This window comes from Sinohyriopsis cumingii, chromosome 1 (genome assembly GCF_028554795.1).
Source record: "Sinohyriopsis cumingii isolate HCF-2022 chromosome 1, ASM2855479v2, whole genome shotgun sequence".
Classification (NCBI taxonomy): Eukaryota; Metazoa; Mollusca; class Bivalvia; order Unionida; family Unionidae; genus Sinohyriopsis; species Sinohyriopsis cumingii.
In genome coordinates, this window is record NC_142961.1 from 36052980 (window position 1) to 36073405 (window position 20426).

Below are 20426 nucleotides of genomic sequence, written 5' to 3' on the forward strand. Positions count from 1 at the left end.
ATATGAAATCATTGCCCATTTGAGATTATGTTTATCACATAGTTTTTTTTATTTCAATGAAAATATGAGAGTAAAAAGTAGAAATAATTTCTTTCATTCTGACTTAGATGATGCGCCTTTGATTTGTTGCGCGTAAAAAAATAGTCCCTGGATATAATCAAAAGTAGTACACTCGTAAAATGCGATCTTAAGATAGTGTCGCAGTTTGCTTTATATCAACTGGAATCATATTTACACAACTTTGTTGCAGAATATGATATATATTACAGATTCGTGTTGAATTGAGGCAAACAAAGACTGGAGTACGCAATATACCATATAGTTGGTGTGTATGGGTAGTGGTAGCTGGAATTAGGAGATCATTGATGTATTACGGAGCTATATAATAAAAAAGGTTGCATTTCAAAATTGCTTTGCCTTATAATTAATTGTGAGGTATTTAGAAGATAATATTTCTTTAAAGATGGGATAATATGAACGACAACGTGTTTTCTTAAATATTTTTAGACGAGGCTGGTGAAGCTGATATGGGTTGATGATTATTTGCTGACGGTCCTATCATTTTTTTTTAAAGACTGTGAACATTTTGGCTCATTTTAGATTAGACAGAAAGATTTACTTGCCATGTTGCATTTATCAAGCTTGCATTTAAAGGAACAGCAACATGAGCCGATAGCTTGAATATTTTTGGTGAGATTTCATCTAGTCCTGTTGCTTTGGTTCCATCAGTTTCTCTAAAATGTCAACAACATCTTAATGCATGTAAAGGATTTGGAATGATATATAAGATGAAATCATCGACTTAACACAATCTGTAAGGAATGACGGTGTTGTGATATCGAATAATATTCTCCATCTATTTTGAAGTTTGTGATGAGAAAGACGTATTTAGGTCCTTTGCATTATCTGACGTCTCCCTACTTGTATTACTAACTGTATGGAAACTTATAAACTTTTAAAGGTAAATTTCAGTCACAGAAATGTTCTACTACTTTTCAGCAATAGGTTTTTGCAGTTAATATAAAAATATATTCCTTATTACCTCTAGCAAAAAAATTTTGTTACATTCCTGTGGTTTTTGTAGCTTTCTTTGAAACACCGTGATAGACATCACGCAGTTTCATGGCTTCCAATTTTGCATAATTAAACCAGTTAGACTGCATTACTGTTCATGTCATTTTGCATTTAATGTGCAGCATGTAGATTTATGACTGTAAAAAAAGAGTGAATTCCAACGTTGTAGTCTGGATTTCTAGATGTAGCTAGATAATTCCTTACAGCATGCCGGACACAGCGTTTCTCAAAGTAGTGGGATGTCAATCGGAGGGTCATTGAATGAAGTACGCTTGAGTTCATCTAGATTTGGGTTTACATGCCGGATAATCCAATCTATTATATAAAAACCATTTTTGTTAAAATATATTTTAGATCTGAAATCAGATCCAATGGTTTACCTTTAAGACTGACTGGGAATATATAGTGTCCACTAGCCTGTTCGATAATAGAGGTAATGTCTCTTGGTTGAGATAACCAAGTGATTTGTGGTCAGCGTTCGTTAAGTATGCATCTATAAGGACAGTGTTCCCTTCCTGGCATTTGCAATTCAAAAGGTTGCATCACCCCAAATATAGGTTAAGATATCAAAATGATTCCAGAGACTGATTATCAAGTTGCCCTCTGATAATTCCTAATGGGGCATACATGCATAATTGTTAGATCTTTTGGTAATCCGAATCTGTGTAAGGCATGGTTTCGCGATCCACATCGGGCGCTGACAAGGTTCAACACACAAACAGATAGGCGGGTCATGGCCGTAGGAATGGCAATCCACACACTCTCTAGCATTGTTCTACTCTCAGCCGTAATGACTTTGTCTTGAGCGCTTTTTGTATGTGAAAGTTTTCTGATACCAGCATACGCACGAGTCGCAGGTGGTATTAAAGATAAAGAATATAGAAACAGAAGAAAAGCAGGAGAAATGCATGTTCAGATTCTGGATTTTCTTCTCATATATATATATATATATATATATATATATATATATATATATATATATATATATATATAGAGAGAGAGAGAGAGAGAGAGAGAGAGAGAGAGAGAGAGAGAGAGAATTACACATATACACCAGAAACAACGGAAAGTGCTATCCCTGGATTCCTATAGAAGAAGGCTTGATAATAATAGGTAGAATTAATATTTTAATACAAATAATACTATAATACATGTTATAGAATTGTTTTATTCGTACTCTACGGAGATTCGAATCCAGGTTCGCGGATAAACGGCACCCATCGCCTTGCATGCACACACGAGTCCATATTCCCTTAAGACTAAGCACACATCACCAAAAGATGATGCTACTCAATCTGTGTTATATGCACTCCTGTGTAGCAGACACACTCGCATGACGACCTAGTAATTAATTCTCATGTATCTACAGTCATTCCGGATTCCTATGAAAGAAATCAAGATATATAGAGTTAATTATAGAGAATTATAAATACATATTATATATATAATGGCACAAATAACATACCATGTTGCAGAATAGCAATCCATGTCCAATCTGACCATTTTCAACTTTTAGTGAGTTTCTTTCTTTCTATTAGAACCATTTCACATCTGTTTGTCTTAAGTTGGGTAATCGGGCCATTCTTTCAATGAATTAAACTTTAGACCTGGTAAGAATATTGGTTGTGTCTTACTCATAATAAATTTTGTCTTTCCAAAACATTTTCTCGTTATATCACCACGATGACGTAACTGTTCAAATATCTGTACCATCGGAAACATATTAGTCTTCAGTGGGTTTTAAATAGTAATTATTGCAATTACTTTTCATGATGGAATAATGCTGTAACGGTATGCTCTTTTCATTCCTTCTGGTTCTCATTATTCCTTGATACATACTATCCTCTGTATTGTTTTATATGCGAAGATGTTTTTGAATTGTGCGAGCATCTGTTATTGAGTGTGTCTATCCTTCCTAATTTTTAATTCTACTCTTAATAATAATAATAATAATAATAATAATAATAATAATAACAATAATAAAAATAATAATAATAATAATACTGAGGACTTTGTATAGCGCATCATCTTTAGAAGCTCTAAGGGCTTTACAACATTAGACGACACCTATAACATAAAAAACATATATAATTATATTATTACAGAAATGAAACACAGGTAAGTCAGAAAACATAAAAACATGCTGTAAGTAGTTAAGGTAGGGAACATTATTAGGTCTTTAAGTTTGTTCTTGCAGTCGAAATAAGTGAGCTTCAAGAGCACTCTTGAATGGGATCACTGTGTCTTTGTGTCTAAGTTCAGTCGACAATTCATTCCACGTTGCTAGGCCCTGGTATGCAAAAGAACGTTGTCCATATGACTTCGTTTTCATAGTGGGAATAATGAGTATACGATTGTCAGAGGAGGAGCGTGAGTGTCTTGCTGGCGTGTACACGTGGGTGAGGTCGGATAGGTATGTTGGACTGGAGTCAGTCAGTGAAACGTAGCACAGAGAACAAAGAGAACAAATTTTGTGTTTGATTCTGGATCGAATGGAAAGCCAGTGTAGAGTACAGAGCTGCGGGGAGGTGTGCTCTGATCGTGGTACTCTAAGTATGATCTGAGCAGCTGTGTTTTGAACGTTTTGAAGTTTCTGAAGTAGATATTGAGATGAACCAGACAGAATTGAGTTAGAATAGTCCAGTCTTGAAAGTACTAATGAACACACAAGGGTTTTAGTGGCATCAACTGAAAGATATCTGCGAATGGAGCTGATGCGTCTCAGCTTGAGATATGCAGCCTTGCATATGTTCTTGACATGTTGGTGCAACGTGAGAGTACTGTCCAGAGTGACACCTAAGTTTCGTACTGACTGTGTGAATTTAATGTTGGTGTTACTGATATTTATTGTCTGAGGTAAAGGTTGTGACTGAGAAAATTTTTGTGTTGTGATCAGAATGGCCTCAGTTTTATCATCATTCATCTGTAACTTGTTACATGTTCAGATGAGATACAAGTTGGGATAGAACACCTTTTCTAAGATTTTTTTATATGAATGGGAGATTCGAAACCTGGCGGTAGTTCTTTAAATCGTTATGGTCGAGTTTTGGTTTCTTCAGCAGAGGCTTTACAATGGCGGTTTTGAAAAATGAGAGAGAGGTATTAATAACATCAGTTAGTGAAGGCAATACTGGATCTAAGCACTCAAGCAGCAGTGATGTTGGAATTGGATCAAGTTCACATGACTTTGGTGCACTCTTCATCAGGATTGTACGTACTAAATCCGTAGAGACAGGTTCAAATGATGCTAATGGTTACCGCTCAAATTCTGTATCACAACTGTATGATGACGACGAGTCAATTGAAATTGTGTTGTCAAGCTTATCTCTAATGGTTTGTATTTTGTCACGGAAGAAATTTGCAAACATATCCGGAAGGTAGACTGGAGAGAAGGTAGATGGAAGTGGTGTAGATTTGTTCCTTGACATTAGCTTGTTAGTAATCTCGAAGAGCTCTTTGCAGCTGGAACTTTCCATGATCTTAGTACTGTAGTGGGTTGATTTTGCTGCATGGACTATGTTTGTGACGTTCTTCTTAGCGGCTTCATAGATTTGCTTATAAATAGTGAGTCTGGTGGTAAGCCAAAGCCTCTCAGCTTTACGACGGTCTCTTTTAGCAGTGCGAAGCTGGTCCCTAACACTGCTATACCATGGAGAACACTTTTGAATTGATACTCTGCATTTGGTGGCTGGGGCATGTTTGTCGAGCAATGAACGCAGGCAGTTATCGAGTTGTCCTGCTGTAGAAGGTGGGCAAGTTGTTAGGTTTGCTTGGATGCCATGCATTAGTTTGGTTCTATGTATCATTCGGAGCTTTCTCTTAGGAGCAAATAAATGTGGAGGGTTAGGGACTGATACGTCAAGATGGCATATAATGCAGAGGTGATCTGATGCAAGTTCTAAATTGTGACCATGTTTATGGGTGGGTTGGTTAACTAACTGTTTGAGGTTGAAAACATTAATGGAATCTAGGAGTTTTGATATGTTTGGGTTTCCGGGACAGTCAAAGTGAAAGTTGAAATCTCCAAGAATAATCAGGTTGCCATCTATCGAATTTCCATACTCCAGGAGCTTCGGAAACTGCTCCAAAAAGAGAGATTCAGTCAGCTTGTTTTTTCTACTAGAAGGAGGGCGGTATAAGCAGAAAAAATGGACTGACCTTTGTTACAGTGTAACTGTGGTTGGGACTAGTTAAAATATGTGTGGTAGAAATTGAAAGTTGTGGTGTGTTTAAGACGTTTGATCGTCGAGCTCTTTGTGATGACAGCAATTCCACCTCAGCGAGAGTGGCGGAGGAACGACTTGATGGAGTAACCGGTGGATGTTAGATCCGCGTACTTGGGATCAACGCGTGATGTTTATAGCCATGTTTCTGTCAGCAAGATTAAAAGGAAAGTTCACATGACAAATTTTGAAGCTAAGATATATATATATATATATATATATATATATATATATATATATATATATATATATATATATATATATATATATATATATATATATATATAAGATCAGTACAAATATACATTCCAGAAAATTTGATGAATATATCATGGACACAAGCGCGTTTATCACTCTCATTTTTTGGTGAATGATATGGCTGAATATAAGTTATGAGGTTCCTGGAAGAATTTATCAACATATATATGTTGACTGCATATAAAAAACAATCGTCTAAAATCGTTTCCAGTTTTTTCTCAGATTATCCCCAGATTCTCTCTCGTGTGTTTCCTTCAAATATCCTACGTCTAACGAATCGTCAGTTGATGCTGCTTTAGTGCCCACATCCGTGCACCGTTCCTCTGTGTGTGTGTGTGTGTTATATTTTTAACGTAGCTTTAACAATTTTCGAGTCATATCGCTACGATGTCTTGCACTGGGGCACGATGCCTAGTGATATCTAGCCCTGGGAAACATCATGTCCCACCCAGTCACATTATCCTGACACCAGGCCGACCAGTCCTAACAAAGCATAATGTCCAACCAGTCAAATTATCCGGACACCAGGCCGACCAGTCCTAACACTAACCTCATAATGCTGAGCGCCATGCGAGGCTGTTTTGTAACATTTGTATGAGTCTTTGGTATGCCTCAGCCGGGTTCTAGCCCGCAACTTCCCGCATCCATGGCGGGCGCTTTAACCCATTTCCTTCGAATGCACTATGTAGCAATTTCCACATATGTTAAATATGTTTAGCTTAGGAACCACTTTAAGGGATTCAGTTATAAATTAGACAAACTGTCACTGTTTCTATTTCAAAGTCAAAAGAAATGTTAGTGTATACGCTTACTATACCATAAGTAGTATGTGCTGACTCCTTGTGAACATCAGGTTGTGAAAATCGACCCAATCCATTACAGAACAAGAATCATTTTTGCACAGCGGAAGGTATCAATTTAACATCAAGTAAATGACTTTTGTCCCTATTTACAATTGGTCCAAATTGTAAATCTTTGTGTCCCTATTTACAATTGGTCCAAATTGTAAATCTTTGTGTCCCTATTTACAATTGGTTCAAATTGTAAATCCTGTTTATTGTCAAATATTTCGAATGTTGCTTCTGAATTTCTTCTGTGATGGCATTACTTTTGTGGATTTTCAGGGATATCGTAAAGGGTGGATCTTTCAGGACTAAATTGCACCAAAAATTCGTACACATATAAACTTCAGAATTTTGTAAACAGAAATAGTATAAAAGTCTGGCCCTTCGCTTTCATTTAATCGATTTCTTTATTGCTTCGAAGAATTTCCGGTATCTTACTTCAGCATGTCATTACTTTACGTTGTAAACAATTATTAACACCGATCCAGGGGTTCCAATAATGTATGCTTCAGGTTTTATCTGTTCACAAGGAGCTTGTTTAACCTAATGTAAATAGTATCGTCAATGAAAATCTTCAATACAATTTTTCTTGTGGATCGTTTAATTTCTATTGGGAAAAAAATCCTTGAATAAATAAAATGTATTCAAGACCTCTCAGGTCTCATTTTCCATAAAACTGTATTAAGACACAATTCAATTAAGTGCACTAAATTTTGACCCAATTCCACCCCACCAACTTAAAATCGACGGTTGAATCTCTTTCATTCAAATTAAAAGGCTCTTGAGGCGAGAAAGTTAAATACGGGGCAGCTAGTTAACACTAACACAATTAATGTGAGATAACTCTTATACCGTATGATGACTTCCACCGGTATAAATTTATGTTCTCAGATCCACTACCTGTACAACCAGCTAGCAGCTTCTAAATAAATAACCCAAAAGAAGCTGAAATGAAGTTCATTTTTGGGTGATTTATATTTATAGGGGGTAGGTGGGCAATCTTTGAAAACTGCACCCAAATGCCATCAGCAAATAATAGTGTTTGTGTACATACATACATACATACATATTTACATACAGACATATTTACATACAGACATACATACATACATGCATGCATGCAAGCACGCACGCACGCACGCACGCACGCACATACATGCATGCATGCATACATACATACATACATACATACGCACGCACGAACGCACACACACACATTCACACGCACACACACACACATGCATGCATGCATACATACAGACAGACATACACATATTCACACATACATACATACATACATACGCACGCACATACGTACGTTCGCACGAAAGCACACACACACGCACACGTGCGCACGCACGCACGCACACACACACACACGCACGCACGCACGCATACATACATACATACATACATACATACATACATACATACATACATACACCAGAAGCTTTGGATAGACGGTAATGGTAAGAGAAAAAGTAAAGTTATAACTTATGAAGCGATGGATCGTTCTTTAAACTCAATTCTTTACTTCGATTACTAAATATACTGGGGATAAAAAAAAATGGAATTATGTCCATCTCACATTTGTTGACAATGCCTCCCTAAAACATCGCTAATATCGAACAATTTCTCATTGCTTAATATACACTCGTTACAGGTGCCTTCATTTTCAATATTATTTGCTAATACAAATTGTGCATTTAAATAGATACGATTATTTGTCGCTGAAAACAATGAATCTCTCTCTCTCTCTCTCTCTCTCTCTCTCTCGTAGATAGACACATAAACGGTACGAAGAGACTATTCTGTTTTCTGTAAGCAGCAATTACACTCAAACATTTTGATTATTGGGATAGCAATGGTGGTTGCATTCGATGCCTACAATATTGATATAGATATGTACGGTATGCAAATCAACGGCGTCATGGATGTAAGTGTATAAATATATGGTACGTGTACACCCACAATAAGTCGCTAGATGTGTGTTGTGCTAAGAAGACTCCTACACACGATTGTTACAACTACAGACTGGAGTACGCTTTCAGTGATATCACAGTGCTGACGAAAAACTGTTAGATTTGCACGATACTGAATATTTAACTTCGCTGAGGAACATAAGCCGACGAAAAATGAAAGGCTGCATGAGAGAGGCGACAGTTCCCCATTTCTGCAACACTCAATTAATTGTGGACATTATCATTTGGCTCACAAGTAAGTATGCATGTATTTAAGATGGATATGCACTGAGATATATATACCATATTTTAATAAATACCTTTCTACTTATCTTTTATTAAACATAATATTCTTATCCGATTGTCAAAACTTGTGGGGGAATTTTGATAAATTTATAGAAAGTGTTATTCTGTTTTTCTTTGTGTTATCTCTGCAAAATAATCGTGTACCTCTAGCTTGAACCTGTGAATATGAAATGACCGGGTATAATGAAGTATACTGTATCGCGTCTTTATCGTTCCACGTAATAGAAATATCAAGTCCACTGCACTGATATTCATTCAAAAGAAGTAATAAAAACACGATTTAATTTGTAGAGAAACGTCTTCAATGTAAATGTAGTCTAAACTAATACTAGTGTATTCAGTACAAGTCAACACGTAAACTTCAAATTTATGCATAATCTTTGATACTTGTGAATTCAATGAAGACTTGGTGTATCACAGAAGGATAGAATAATATAAGTGGACATATAACAAAATCAAAATAATATACGGATGTATACATCTGAGAGAGAGAGAGAGAGAGAGAGAGAGAGAGAGAGAGAGAGAGAGAGAGTAACATATGGGAAGGGAAACAGACAAAAAGAGGGTAGATAAATATGTCAGTTGTTCCTAATGACGAGAATGAATTGAAAAAAAAAATCTATTTAAATCTGTACACAACACTGGTATACTTATTCAGGAAATGATCTTACTACACTTGAATAGTCAACATTGCTCACTCAACTTAAATACAGTATTTGATATAATGTGTCATACCTATACAAATACAGTATTTGATATAATGTGTCATACCTATACAAATACAGTATTTCATATAATGTGTCATACATATACAAATACAGTATTTCATATAATGTGTCATACATATACAAATACAGTATTTCATATAATGTATTATACCTATATGCACCTCCTAACTAGTACTGTATCAAGAAATCGGGACAAAAGTGACGAGATTAGCTTGAATTCGGATTATAATTTCCATTTATGGATAATACAAAAAGTTATCCGAATCAAGTATATGTCATTTAGAGCAATCGTGTAAGAAACATTAAACCTATTTTTGATGAATGAGGTGGGTTGATGTTGCTTTATTTCCTATTAATCAAACATGACATAAATAAATGACAACCACTATATTACAAGCCTTTACTCTAAAACAAGATTAAAGAGTTACACCGTTACAGTATTGGAATGGGTCATTATTTTTTCAGAAATTTGCATAATGTGACGCATCGGCTGCAATAAATTTTCACCGCCATGTCACTTTATTATTTATTTATTTTGGAAAACTCAGATATAAATGCGTCCTGAGTAGTTTTGTTATTTCAGGGCACATTTTCTATTCCTGGATAAATCTCGAAGTTTCAACCAGTATGAAATATGGGTAGGCTCTCAACTCCACCTCATCCAGTCGATCCACCTCTCAACCCCACCTCATCCAGTCGATCCACCTCTCAACTCCACCTCATCCAGTCGATCAGATTCTAAGCAATCTGCTTAAAAATAACTTTCTACAAATGTCGTAACATTCTCCGACATCTTCATTTTCGACACTACTTTTATAAAAACTCCGACCGACGATGCAAAATCTCTGGTAAAACTCTTGCATCTTCCTTTAGGCTATTAAGAGAAAGTACATGATCGTTCTAAGGAAATTTAAATGAACTTCGAATGATATCCTGTTGAAATACAGATACCGTTAAATAATAACAGTAAACTTTTTCAGACGGTCTGCTAAATCCAAACGTTCCAATGTTGGTAATAAACGTCGTATCTACTCATACTTTAGGATGTATCTAAAACTGTATTGCTGCATTTGGCATAAATAATTCCTTCCTTTTTTTCTTCAATAATATCATATCATCCTATCCATCCTTTACACGAAAAGGACACTTTTTGATTACCTCTTTACAAGTGAGAAAGGGAGGGAGGGAGACACTGTAACAGCCATTTGTAATATTTTGTTCTCATAGCCATGTAAGATATGTTCTTAATACTCGTTCTACATACTTCACAATCATAGGACAAAACTGGAGATTCAAAGAAGCGAACATATTGCACAATATTTTCACCGGACATTATACATTATTTGTATTATATGCTAGCATTTTCACCGGCCTAGGCATTAATGACAACAAGGAAAGGGTTACTGTTACTGAGCACTTGCTTACATAATTAATCTTATCAAAATTTCCTACTAAAACAGTTCCATATTTGAAAGAAACCTGACCTACTGTATCTATTATGTAAAACCATCGTTTTGTTTGTCTTACCAGTAATTACGAATGTATTCAACTGTTTGCAGTAAACCTATACATTGTGAAACTTCGATAATACAGAATTTGTGTGTACCCTCTCAATTGCAAAACAATTTTTGTTTTCTTTTTAAAAGTTCCTTAAAAGAGCACCAGAAAGAACAAAACAAAACTGAAAACACAAGGACATTTACAAATAAAACATACACTTGATGGCAGTATTTAAGGAAAGGAAACTTAGAGTTCAAAGACGGATAAGACACAATACGAACTAGAAATGTCAAAGACTAATACTGTAAAGATAAAAGACACGTACAAGATATTAAGACAAGAGAGTATGAACAGATTAGTACGGATCCAACATAACACACTAACGACGTATTTACAAAACGACTACCACGGAGCAGAACAACAACACAACGTACAATGAATTATGAACACACACACACACACGCGCGCGCGCGCACGCACGCGCTGACATGTACGCACGCACGCACGCACATACACACACAAAAATATACTGTGATGTTCCATATCAAACGCATCACATGAACAATCATCCAGAAAATATCAATGGGTTCAGAACAAATAAAACATAACACCATTTTTCACAGGATATAAATATAAAAAAGAATCTCTTTTGTATATTTCACACCTTTTCGGTAACAGTTTTAAAGTTGATAATACATTGTACATATAAGGGGAGGTCAGTCCAAGCATTCAACCCCCAAAAATATTTACAAGAATTGTTGTGATTTCTATTAATATTCAAATAATGTTCAGGGAGATTTGCAATCTCTCTGAACATTTCGAAATTATGAGGTCTCGTCAGCAGATAGCCGAACATACAAGGGTGACTCTTAAGTTATTCCAGCGTCTGTGTTTGACTGTAAAGTTGTTTCTCAATTGTGCATGTACCAAATGTAAATGAAACCGGGAAAGACGTTCGCCTTGTAATAGCCCAAATAAAGGTAACGTGTAAAGACGTTCGCCTTGTAATAGCCCAAGTAAAGGTAACGTGTAAAGACGTTCGCCTTGTAATAGCCCAAGTAATGGTAACGTGTAAAGACGTTCGCCTTGTAATAGCCCAAATAAAGATAACGTGTAAAGACGTTCGCCTTGTAATAGCCCAAATAAAGGTAACGTGTAAAGACTTTCGCCTTGTAATAGCCCAAGTAATGGTAACGTGTAAAGACTTTCGCTTTGTAATAGCCCAGATAATGGTAACGTGTAAAGACGTTCGACTTGTAATAGCCCAAGTAAAGGTAACGTGTAAAGACGTTCGCCTTGTAATAGCCCAAGTAAAGGTAACGTGTAAAGACTTTCGCCTTGTAATAGCCCAAGTAATGGTAACGTGTAAAGACTTTCGCCTTGTAATAGCCCAAGTAATGGTAACGTGTAAAGACGTTCGCCTTTGTAATAGCCCAAATAAAGGTAACGTGTAAAGACTTTCGCCTTGTAATACCCCAAGTAATGGTAACGTGTAAAGACTTTCGCCTTGTCATAGCCCAAGTCAAGGTAACGTGTAAAGACGTTCGCCTTGTAATAACCCAGGTAAACAGTTAAAGATATGTGGGTAAGACTTCACGTGTTTCATGCATGACCGCACATAGTTTTAAACTAACTTTAATATTGATAACGTTATACCATTTTCGACTAGTACTAGTTTGTTGTATCTATTTAACTGAATGGCTTTTTGAAGTGTACACATATATCCTCACTATAAAACTCTTTTGTTAGCTGGAATCTTCCATTAAATATTAAGTATAAGGTTGTTCTAATTTATGCAATTCAAAACAAATAAATAATCCAAACTGTAAATCAGAAATGGCGTCATTTTTGGTAGTCCAGGAGACAAGTCTTTGATTTAAGATGGCAATAAAGATTCTTTCCAATATAACTAAGCAATTATATATAGTTTTTAACATAGTTTGCACTCCTGTTTTGAAAATGGTATCTGAAAGTCCCTTTTTCCATTCTGAAGGTAAACACCACTACGGAATGTCATTTTAAAAAGCCTCAGTATATAATCAGCCAGTAATTGAAAAGGTTTAACCAAATACTCAGTATATAATCAGCCAGTAATTGAAAAGGTTTTACTAAATACTCGATATGTACAATCTGCCAGTAATTGAAAGTGTTTTACTACATACTCGATATGTACAATCTGCCAGTAGTTGACAAGGTTTAACGTAATACTCGTTTAATACCGTGTCTAACCTCGAGGTTTATCTAGTAAACGATGAACGATGATAAATGATGCAAAAACTTTCCCGAGTTTTTCTTCTGCCCATATAAGTACACATGGGTTTTTTTAAAATCCATTTTCCATTTATCACATTTCTCTTTATTTTACTCCAGCTCATCCTTATCTACTTCCGGCAACGTTACATAGGCGCTTTAAATGTTCATAAAATTCCAAGCGATTTTCAGTTGGAATACATTAGAATGTTTGCTACAGTTGAGAAAGAAAACATCCCAAATCAATTGGATTAGCTTTTGATCTTGAGATCCATTTGCATTTGCGTCAGGATGTTTTGGAATCATCCTTTAATTATGAAACATTCCCTTCTACTGACTTCAGATATAAACGAGTTTTCTTTTTTCTCTATATTCCACATTAAATCACAAATCGTTATGCTTTCTGTGAACACTAAATCTTTCAGCATGAAATGCACATATTTAGAAATTAAATTTTCGCCCAATGGTTATAGAATGTTTAGGTACTTCCACTTTATGTATCTCATACCAAATTTGATAACGGTGCAAATGCAAAACAGTTTTCCAACGTTTTGAGCTAAAGAAGCCCTTCGTCAGGGAAAAATCAACAAACACTAAAAGTAAATTACTTGAAAGTTTTCTATTTAAGAAGTAAGACAGAAATGGGGGCTGAGAGTTGGGGAGTTTGGGGGTATGAATTCGCCACTTCTTGAAGGTTCAAGGCCTTGTTAAACCTACCCCCTTCTTGACTACAGTTCAGGATGCTCATGCGCAGATAAGATTTCTCAGCTAACAACATGTTATGTATTAACTATATGATTAATTGTTCGTACCGCGATTTGCTCTGGGTTATAGAAAACTTTTTTCTTTCTTATAGTTCACAATTACCGTATGATAACTTCGTTGGAAACCTTTCCTCATTTGGCTAATTGTGCGTGAGTCGATGCAAAATAGGACTGTTAGATTTTCATTATCTCTCCTTGACTCTCAGCCCCCACCCCCTCCACCAATAAATGCCGCCAAACTATTATAATAGCATAATTTGTTTAGACCTACATAGTTCCAACATAAGGGCTACATTTTTCCAACGATATTGAAATACTAATCCAAAACATTACTGCTTCCATAGACTGCAGTGCCTAATTATTTTTTTTCTTTTGATTGGGGCCGAGTTCTTTTTTCCCCATGAATGACGGCCAAAACCTTCCCTTTTTTCCTATTGGCAGCTGGATGAAATATTTCTATTTGAGATGTATAGGTCCTCCAAATACAAGTCGCTCAGTAGATCCAAACAATACAAACCTACTCGGCAACTGTAGCAGTGAACAACATATTCCGGAATATGGGTTTACGCGGCGAAAAGATAGTTGGGCCGCACATTCTACTAGATAATTCCTTCGAAAACAACCTCGTCTCCGACATCTTCATTTTCGACTACTTTGTGGGCAACGTAAGGCTTACACAACTTCGTCCACTAGAGGTCTTTCGGTCTTTATATCTGGCAACTTACATCCAAAAGACGTGGTACACTATTGGGGACGATGGTGTAGTCATGTACATTGTAGGCCGGACCCAGATAGCGCTTGCGAATGCTTCATGGAAAATGTAAGATGGCACCCAGTGCAAACAGATAGTGGCCAACATTGTGCATATCATGGGCGAAAGCGCCGCAGGAGTTATTCCGGCAACATCCAGGCAAATAAAAACCGACACCAAAGCCAAAGACTGCCCGGTCTAGTACACATGGTACGTCCCAGACGAACCAAACCCCAAAAGGGCTGGCGCTGCAGCAGGTGATTGCTGCAGTGTAGTCTCCCAGACGACCTTTACGAAGTGCCCAAGGGGGACCCGCAGTCTACCATTTCGACCATATAGCAACTACTTTTACCCATTAAATATAGACTCTATGTCATCGATTACACTTGCGACTTTTTGTGGTCTTAGATAGGCTTGCCCTTGTAGAATACATGGTGACCACCACAGAGTACATCTAGAGGCCATATTTCTCTGCCAGTTTTGTTACATTTGGAATATAGTCTTATATCAGCAAGCTCCTGGACTTATTTAGGTTCAATTCTAGGAGAATATTATCTCTCTGGAGACTATATTTGTCACCCGACATCAATACAAAGTTGGTAAGTATGTTTGTATCACAGGAATCTCAAATGAAGATCATCCTGAGCGGAAGGTGATTTCACATTGATTGGCTGAGTTTGTTACCGCTCCGGAGGCAATATTTCTGATCCCATTTGTTGATCCGACTTGGACTATATGCTTATACGATAGATACCTACATGGACATTGTATAATCTTGCATCTGATCGACAGGGATTACTGTTATATAGGTGATACGTTTGATTTAATTGTGATCACATTTTGGAATATGAGCCTTTGGCATCGAGATTTTAAAGGACTTCAGTAACGAGTGATTGCAGCGCATTATCTGATTGGCTGAGATTGTTCCACTTCGGAGGACATGCTTTTAATTGGACTTTAATCCATTTTCAAGCATGTACTTATATGACCAAGATCTGAGAGAATTTAGAAACTAACCGAGATTCGTGAATATTATTGAATCTAATTGGTTGAGCTTGTTCCCATTATGACGGCATCATTTATGGTCTGTTTTTTAACAAACCTGAAACAGTATTCTAAAGAAAATTATTTGCTGATCCAATTTGCATGAAACTTGAAAAAAAAAGATTGTCTCTAATTCCGATAATATGCATATAATAATGAGGTGATCTTTACATTTGACTGGCTGAATCTGTTAGAACTCTGGATGTCATAGTTCTGATTTGACGCCGGATAAAGGATAATGAGTGAGATCCACACATATTGATTGTTTGATATATATCACCTTTTGGGGAAATAAATTGGAAACAAGTTATTTATTAACCTATTTTAATGGTTTAAGTATAAGTATTCGTTTGTAAGAACGCAAATCATCCTGAGATTTTCAGGAGAGAAGAGGTTTTCTGTTCGAATCGTATGTAATTTGTCTCTAGTCCACCAAATAATTTTTCGAGTCATGAGTAAGTGTGCTCTATGTATACTAGCCCTCTCTAAAAATTATCTTGCTCGCATGTCAGCAACCCACTCAAAGTTTTTCTGCCGATTATATTAATAGCGTAGGTAGTAAACTGTAGACTATTTCAACCCTTCCCATTGTTATCAACAATCTCTGAGGTCAGCACCATGTCTTTTAAAGGGTGTCAGCTATAGTGATAGCTTAATCATCCCATTTTAGTTATAGTTTTCAGATGACAACTTATACAACAATTAACATACATATATCAAATTCATATCATAAAGTACTGGACATTTTAATGGGGGGGGGGGACAGAGCATGCAATTTCTCTCGAATCGAGCTATTTTTATTTCATTTGATCTCAAGATAAATACTTAGTTTCAAATAATATAATGGATATAATTTTGTGCTATTTTGCAATAAACCAGAGCAAGATATTTTCCAACTATCTGAGATCCGGAAATTAAAACAAAAACCACAGGCCTGTGCAGGTCCCCGATATAATTGTTATATACCGTGGTACTTATCTCAGTACGTTCAGAAAGACCGCTGTATTTCGGGGTAAATTTTCGTGGTACCATCTCAATTCAATATGGAAATTTTAACTTAAATTTTAGAAACCTTTGGACCACTCACTTTCAAAAGCTGGCTAACAGAATTTGACCAAATTTGACAGAAAGCTTCCGACATACGTCATTAAGGTCTGGATAAACTATGTTGATTTTCCATCCAATATGGCTGAGAGTACGACAACAATATAAGACCCATTAAATGTCAGATAGCACCATACTAATTCAGATCTGTTCACCAACTGCCTTGAATGTGCCTTTTAGGTAATTGCAACCAAGTGAGAAATCTCAGGTCCATTTGGGCATCTTGTTTCACTATTGTCTTTGTGTGAAAAATGCTAATGAAGAATTTTACACATTATTACCCGCATTACTTAAATTCAACTCCGCCATATGTACACCAATTTACCAGTAGAATAAATATAAACTGAGCATGAAATTACATTGTGTAGAGCGTAAATTAAGTTCTGCAAGGCACAACGACGTAGCCGCCGCACGTATGCAATGCACATAGGGCGATGAAAGCCACACGTATTGTTTCATCATCAACATATACTTACTCGATCGATCTGATTCCAGCTTGTTTGATGAGTGCGCTTTTTTATTTTTTATTTTTATATTTATTTTGCATCAGTCGTACTCCGACATCAAATGCGCGTCATGTTTGAGCTGTAGCTTTGCGTGATCAATATGTTCGCAAATGTATAAAAACAAACAAAACGCGGGTTACGGTAGAATTACGGTAAAAATATCTTATTTATTTTCATCCTTTGATCTATTTTTCCTTTTTCTCGTTCCTTTCTCTTTAATTTCTGTTTAAGAAAACGATTTGTTTCATTGAGTAACCATCCTATTTGGAATCTATAAGTAGACGCAGATTGGAATAATTATAATAGATATTTTTAAGCTATGGATGCCGGTAACAACATTCATCATCATTTTTATCGGGATGATATTTTTGTCTTTTATTTGTGTTCTTTCTGTTTTTAAAAAAAGAAAATGCACAATTTCCTCATCGAAACAATTTCTTCCAAACTAATTGCTTATCGATTTTGTTCGATTTCTTGGTTATTTTATTTGTTTTCTTTTTAAAATATGTGTCATATCTGCTTTCAAACCCCTTCAAGTCGTGAAGTAGATCATAATAAGTTAATCAAGCCTTCAATACTGCATATAGTACACTGCGTCTGGCACAAATAATCTGCGAATGAGATGACTCCAAGAAGTAATACAAGTGTAACATTTTGCTTTCTGCAGCATTCCTCGGCTCAGCTTCAATCAAATGTAAAGTTTAGATCTAATATGCTACTGGTACGTCCAGTGGATGAATTGTATCGCATAATCCTAAATGAAATGCTAGAAAAATTAGTTAGACTTTCAAAGCAATTAACCACCTCACTTTTGAAAGAGAGAAATAAAAAGTTGACCCATTCATGAGATACAGGCTCTTTAAACACAAAAAAGTCTTCATTAAAGCTTTGCTTAATCGTTTTATGTTTGAGAGCAAAGAACAGCAAACATCGTGTTGAAAGTGACGAAATATTATGTTAGCGGATAAAAAGTTAAATTTAAGGTGTGGGGTCACCAATTACTATTTCAAAGAACGACGGTTTATTTTCGAATTGACAATGTGGATAACCTTGACTAAGCATTCGGTTCTGATGGTTTTTTCTTCTTCTTCTCCTTGTGGTTTATATAATAAAAGTGTTAGAAAATACACTGAAATCGCCTTCTGCATTTGAATGTGCAATATTTTCTTAATTGCCGTCATTTTGTTTGCATGTTTTCTGCCGATATAACAATGATGGTACAGTGTAGTATGGTACGTTCCAGTTGTTTACATTTTCACCGGATCGCTGTTCATTTCACCACCTATCGCACATTCCGTCACTATAACGCCTACGTTAGCAGACTTTTTGTTTAAGTGTTACGTCACTGCCGCTTACATATCAGGGGCAGGTCAACGTTTATGAGGATCATACTAATAGACACAATTATTCGTAAACTATGCCTTAGAAATTTATAATAAAAACGTATGTGTGTCTATTTACTCAAAGCAGTGGCTTACTAAGGATAAATGGCTCACTGGGTGACGATGATGGCCCGAAGTGGTTCTGACACTCTTAATCTCTGGTGCTCATGGTTTTGGCGCACCAAGACCTCTGGCGCTACTGACTCAAAGTGTGCATAATACCCAATAAATGTGCGCAAGAATAAAACGATGGTCAAATTTCAAGTGACAAGTGAGTGTGTCGTGTGTGTGTACGTTTTCTTTGGCCTTGGGAGAGGATCCGACCCCCCCCCTCCGGATCCAGTTCTGCAATATGACCTCTCTCTCTCTACATGTAGTTACGGAATAAAGGTCAAAACGGAGTTTCATCACGTATTATACAAACGTCCTTTGTAAGCTTCATGGTCATTGTTCAGTAATTGATAAGGGAAGTAAGCAATATGGAATATATTAACAATTCCGTCCAATCTAACAATTGAAATAACCTAATTTTGACCTGTCGCACTTTAAACATCAGTCATGGTTACAATCTTGATGATTAAACACCTGACCAATTGAAACTGAAGTACATAATCTTAAAAAAAATTGTCAGTATCATCGTCGCCTGCTTGTGACATTGGTTAAAGGTCATTCAGTGCAGTAAAACAGAATACATACATGGTCTAAACGGTCCAATCAAAATTCGTAAACGAATATTACATCTTATAAAAGGTTTAAAACCATACAAAAAAGTTCACATTACATATTCATAACCTGTTTACAAAGACCACCAGATTATAAAGCTCGGGTTTAATAGGTCACATTTATATATCAGTCTATAACACCTACTTTTTTCGTTTCATTTTTCCTTTCCTTTTTTGCCTTTCTTCAGACTAGTCATTATACAGGTACACCTCAAACTGCGTTGATGGCAATTACCTGGTCCATTTAGGGATATATAAAATGTGTTTTCTCCATTTTTCTATAGATATCGTCGATTCTTTCATCTGGTTCAATTGATTTTGTCAATTCATTACACTGAGTAACCTTTCTCGCACATGCTTCCGGAACACAAATATTACTTGATTTCAGTAAATGACCGACTATATATGTACTATAAAAATCATTGCCTTTTCCCAACAAACAAAATGAAAAAGAAAACACAAGAAACAGGCAAGCTAGTGATGTTAAGTTCCGCAGATATTTCAAATAGTGTGAACTGACTTTTATTTGTTGTTGTTGTTGTTTTGGGTTTAACGCCATTTCTTCGCACAAGATTTGCTATATATAGCCTATATATACCACAGAAAACACGATAAGAACCAGCGACCCAAGGGAAGCTTTCCTACATACCCATACTGGCCGAGCCCGAGACTCGAACCCACATGGACAGAGGTGATGGCAGTGGTCAGTAATGTTAGAGCGCTTTTGTAGGGTTTCTATTATGATGGATTTCGTGGTTGCAAAAGCTAAAAATTTAAAGACCAAAGAAAAATTACCGTCTGTGGAATCGATAGGAATACCTATCCACATGCACGGATTTAGGTACTTTTGAAATGTCATTTTCAATAAAATTCCGAAAAGTCATACCATCAGAAGCATTTGAATTCACAGTAACAAATTGCTTTTAAATATTTTGCTTAAGATATGATTCCATTTGAAATATTCAAATCTTCTGCTCAGCCTGAATAACATTCATTATTGAACTGGAA

General features: G+C 36.2%; 1 protein-coding gene across 1 annotated transcript in view; it reads left to right on the forward strand.

Annotated features, from left to right (window-relative positions):
* The first annotated feature begins 8365 nt into the window (after positions 1-8365).
* LOC149806702 (phospholipid phosphatase 1-like) overlaps positions 8366-20426 on the forward strand; it is a 41054-nt gene continuing 28993 nt past the window's right edge. Inside the window, exon 1 of the mRNA XM_089956755.1 lies at positions 8366-8617. Within this exon, the coding sequence (XP_089812881.1) occupies positions 8536-8617 (82 nt within the window). The 5' untranslated portion in view covers positions 8366-8535. The remainder of the gene's footprint in view (positions 8618-20426) is intronic.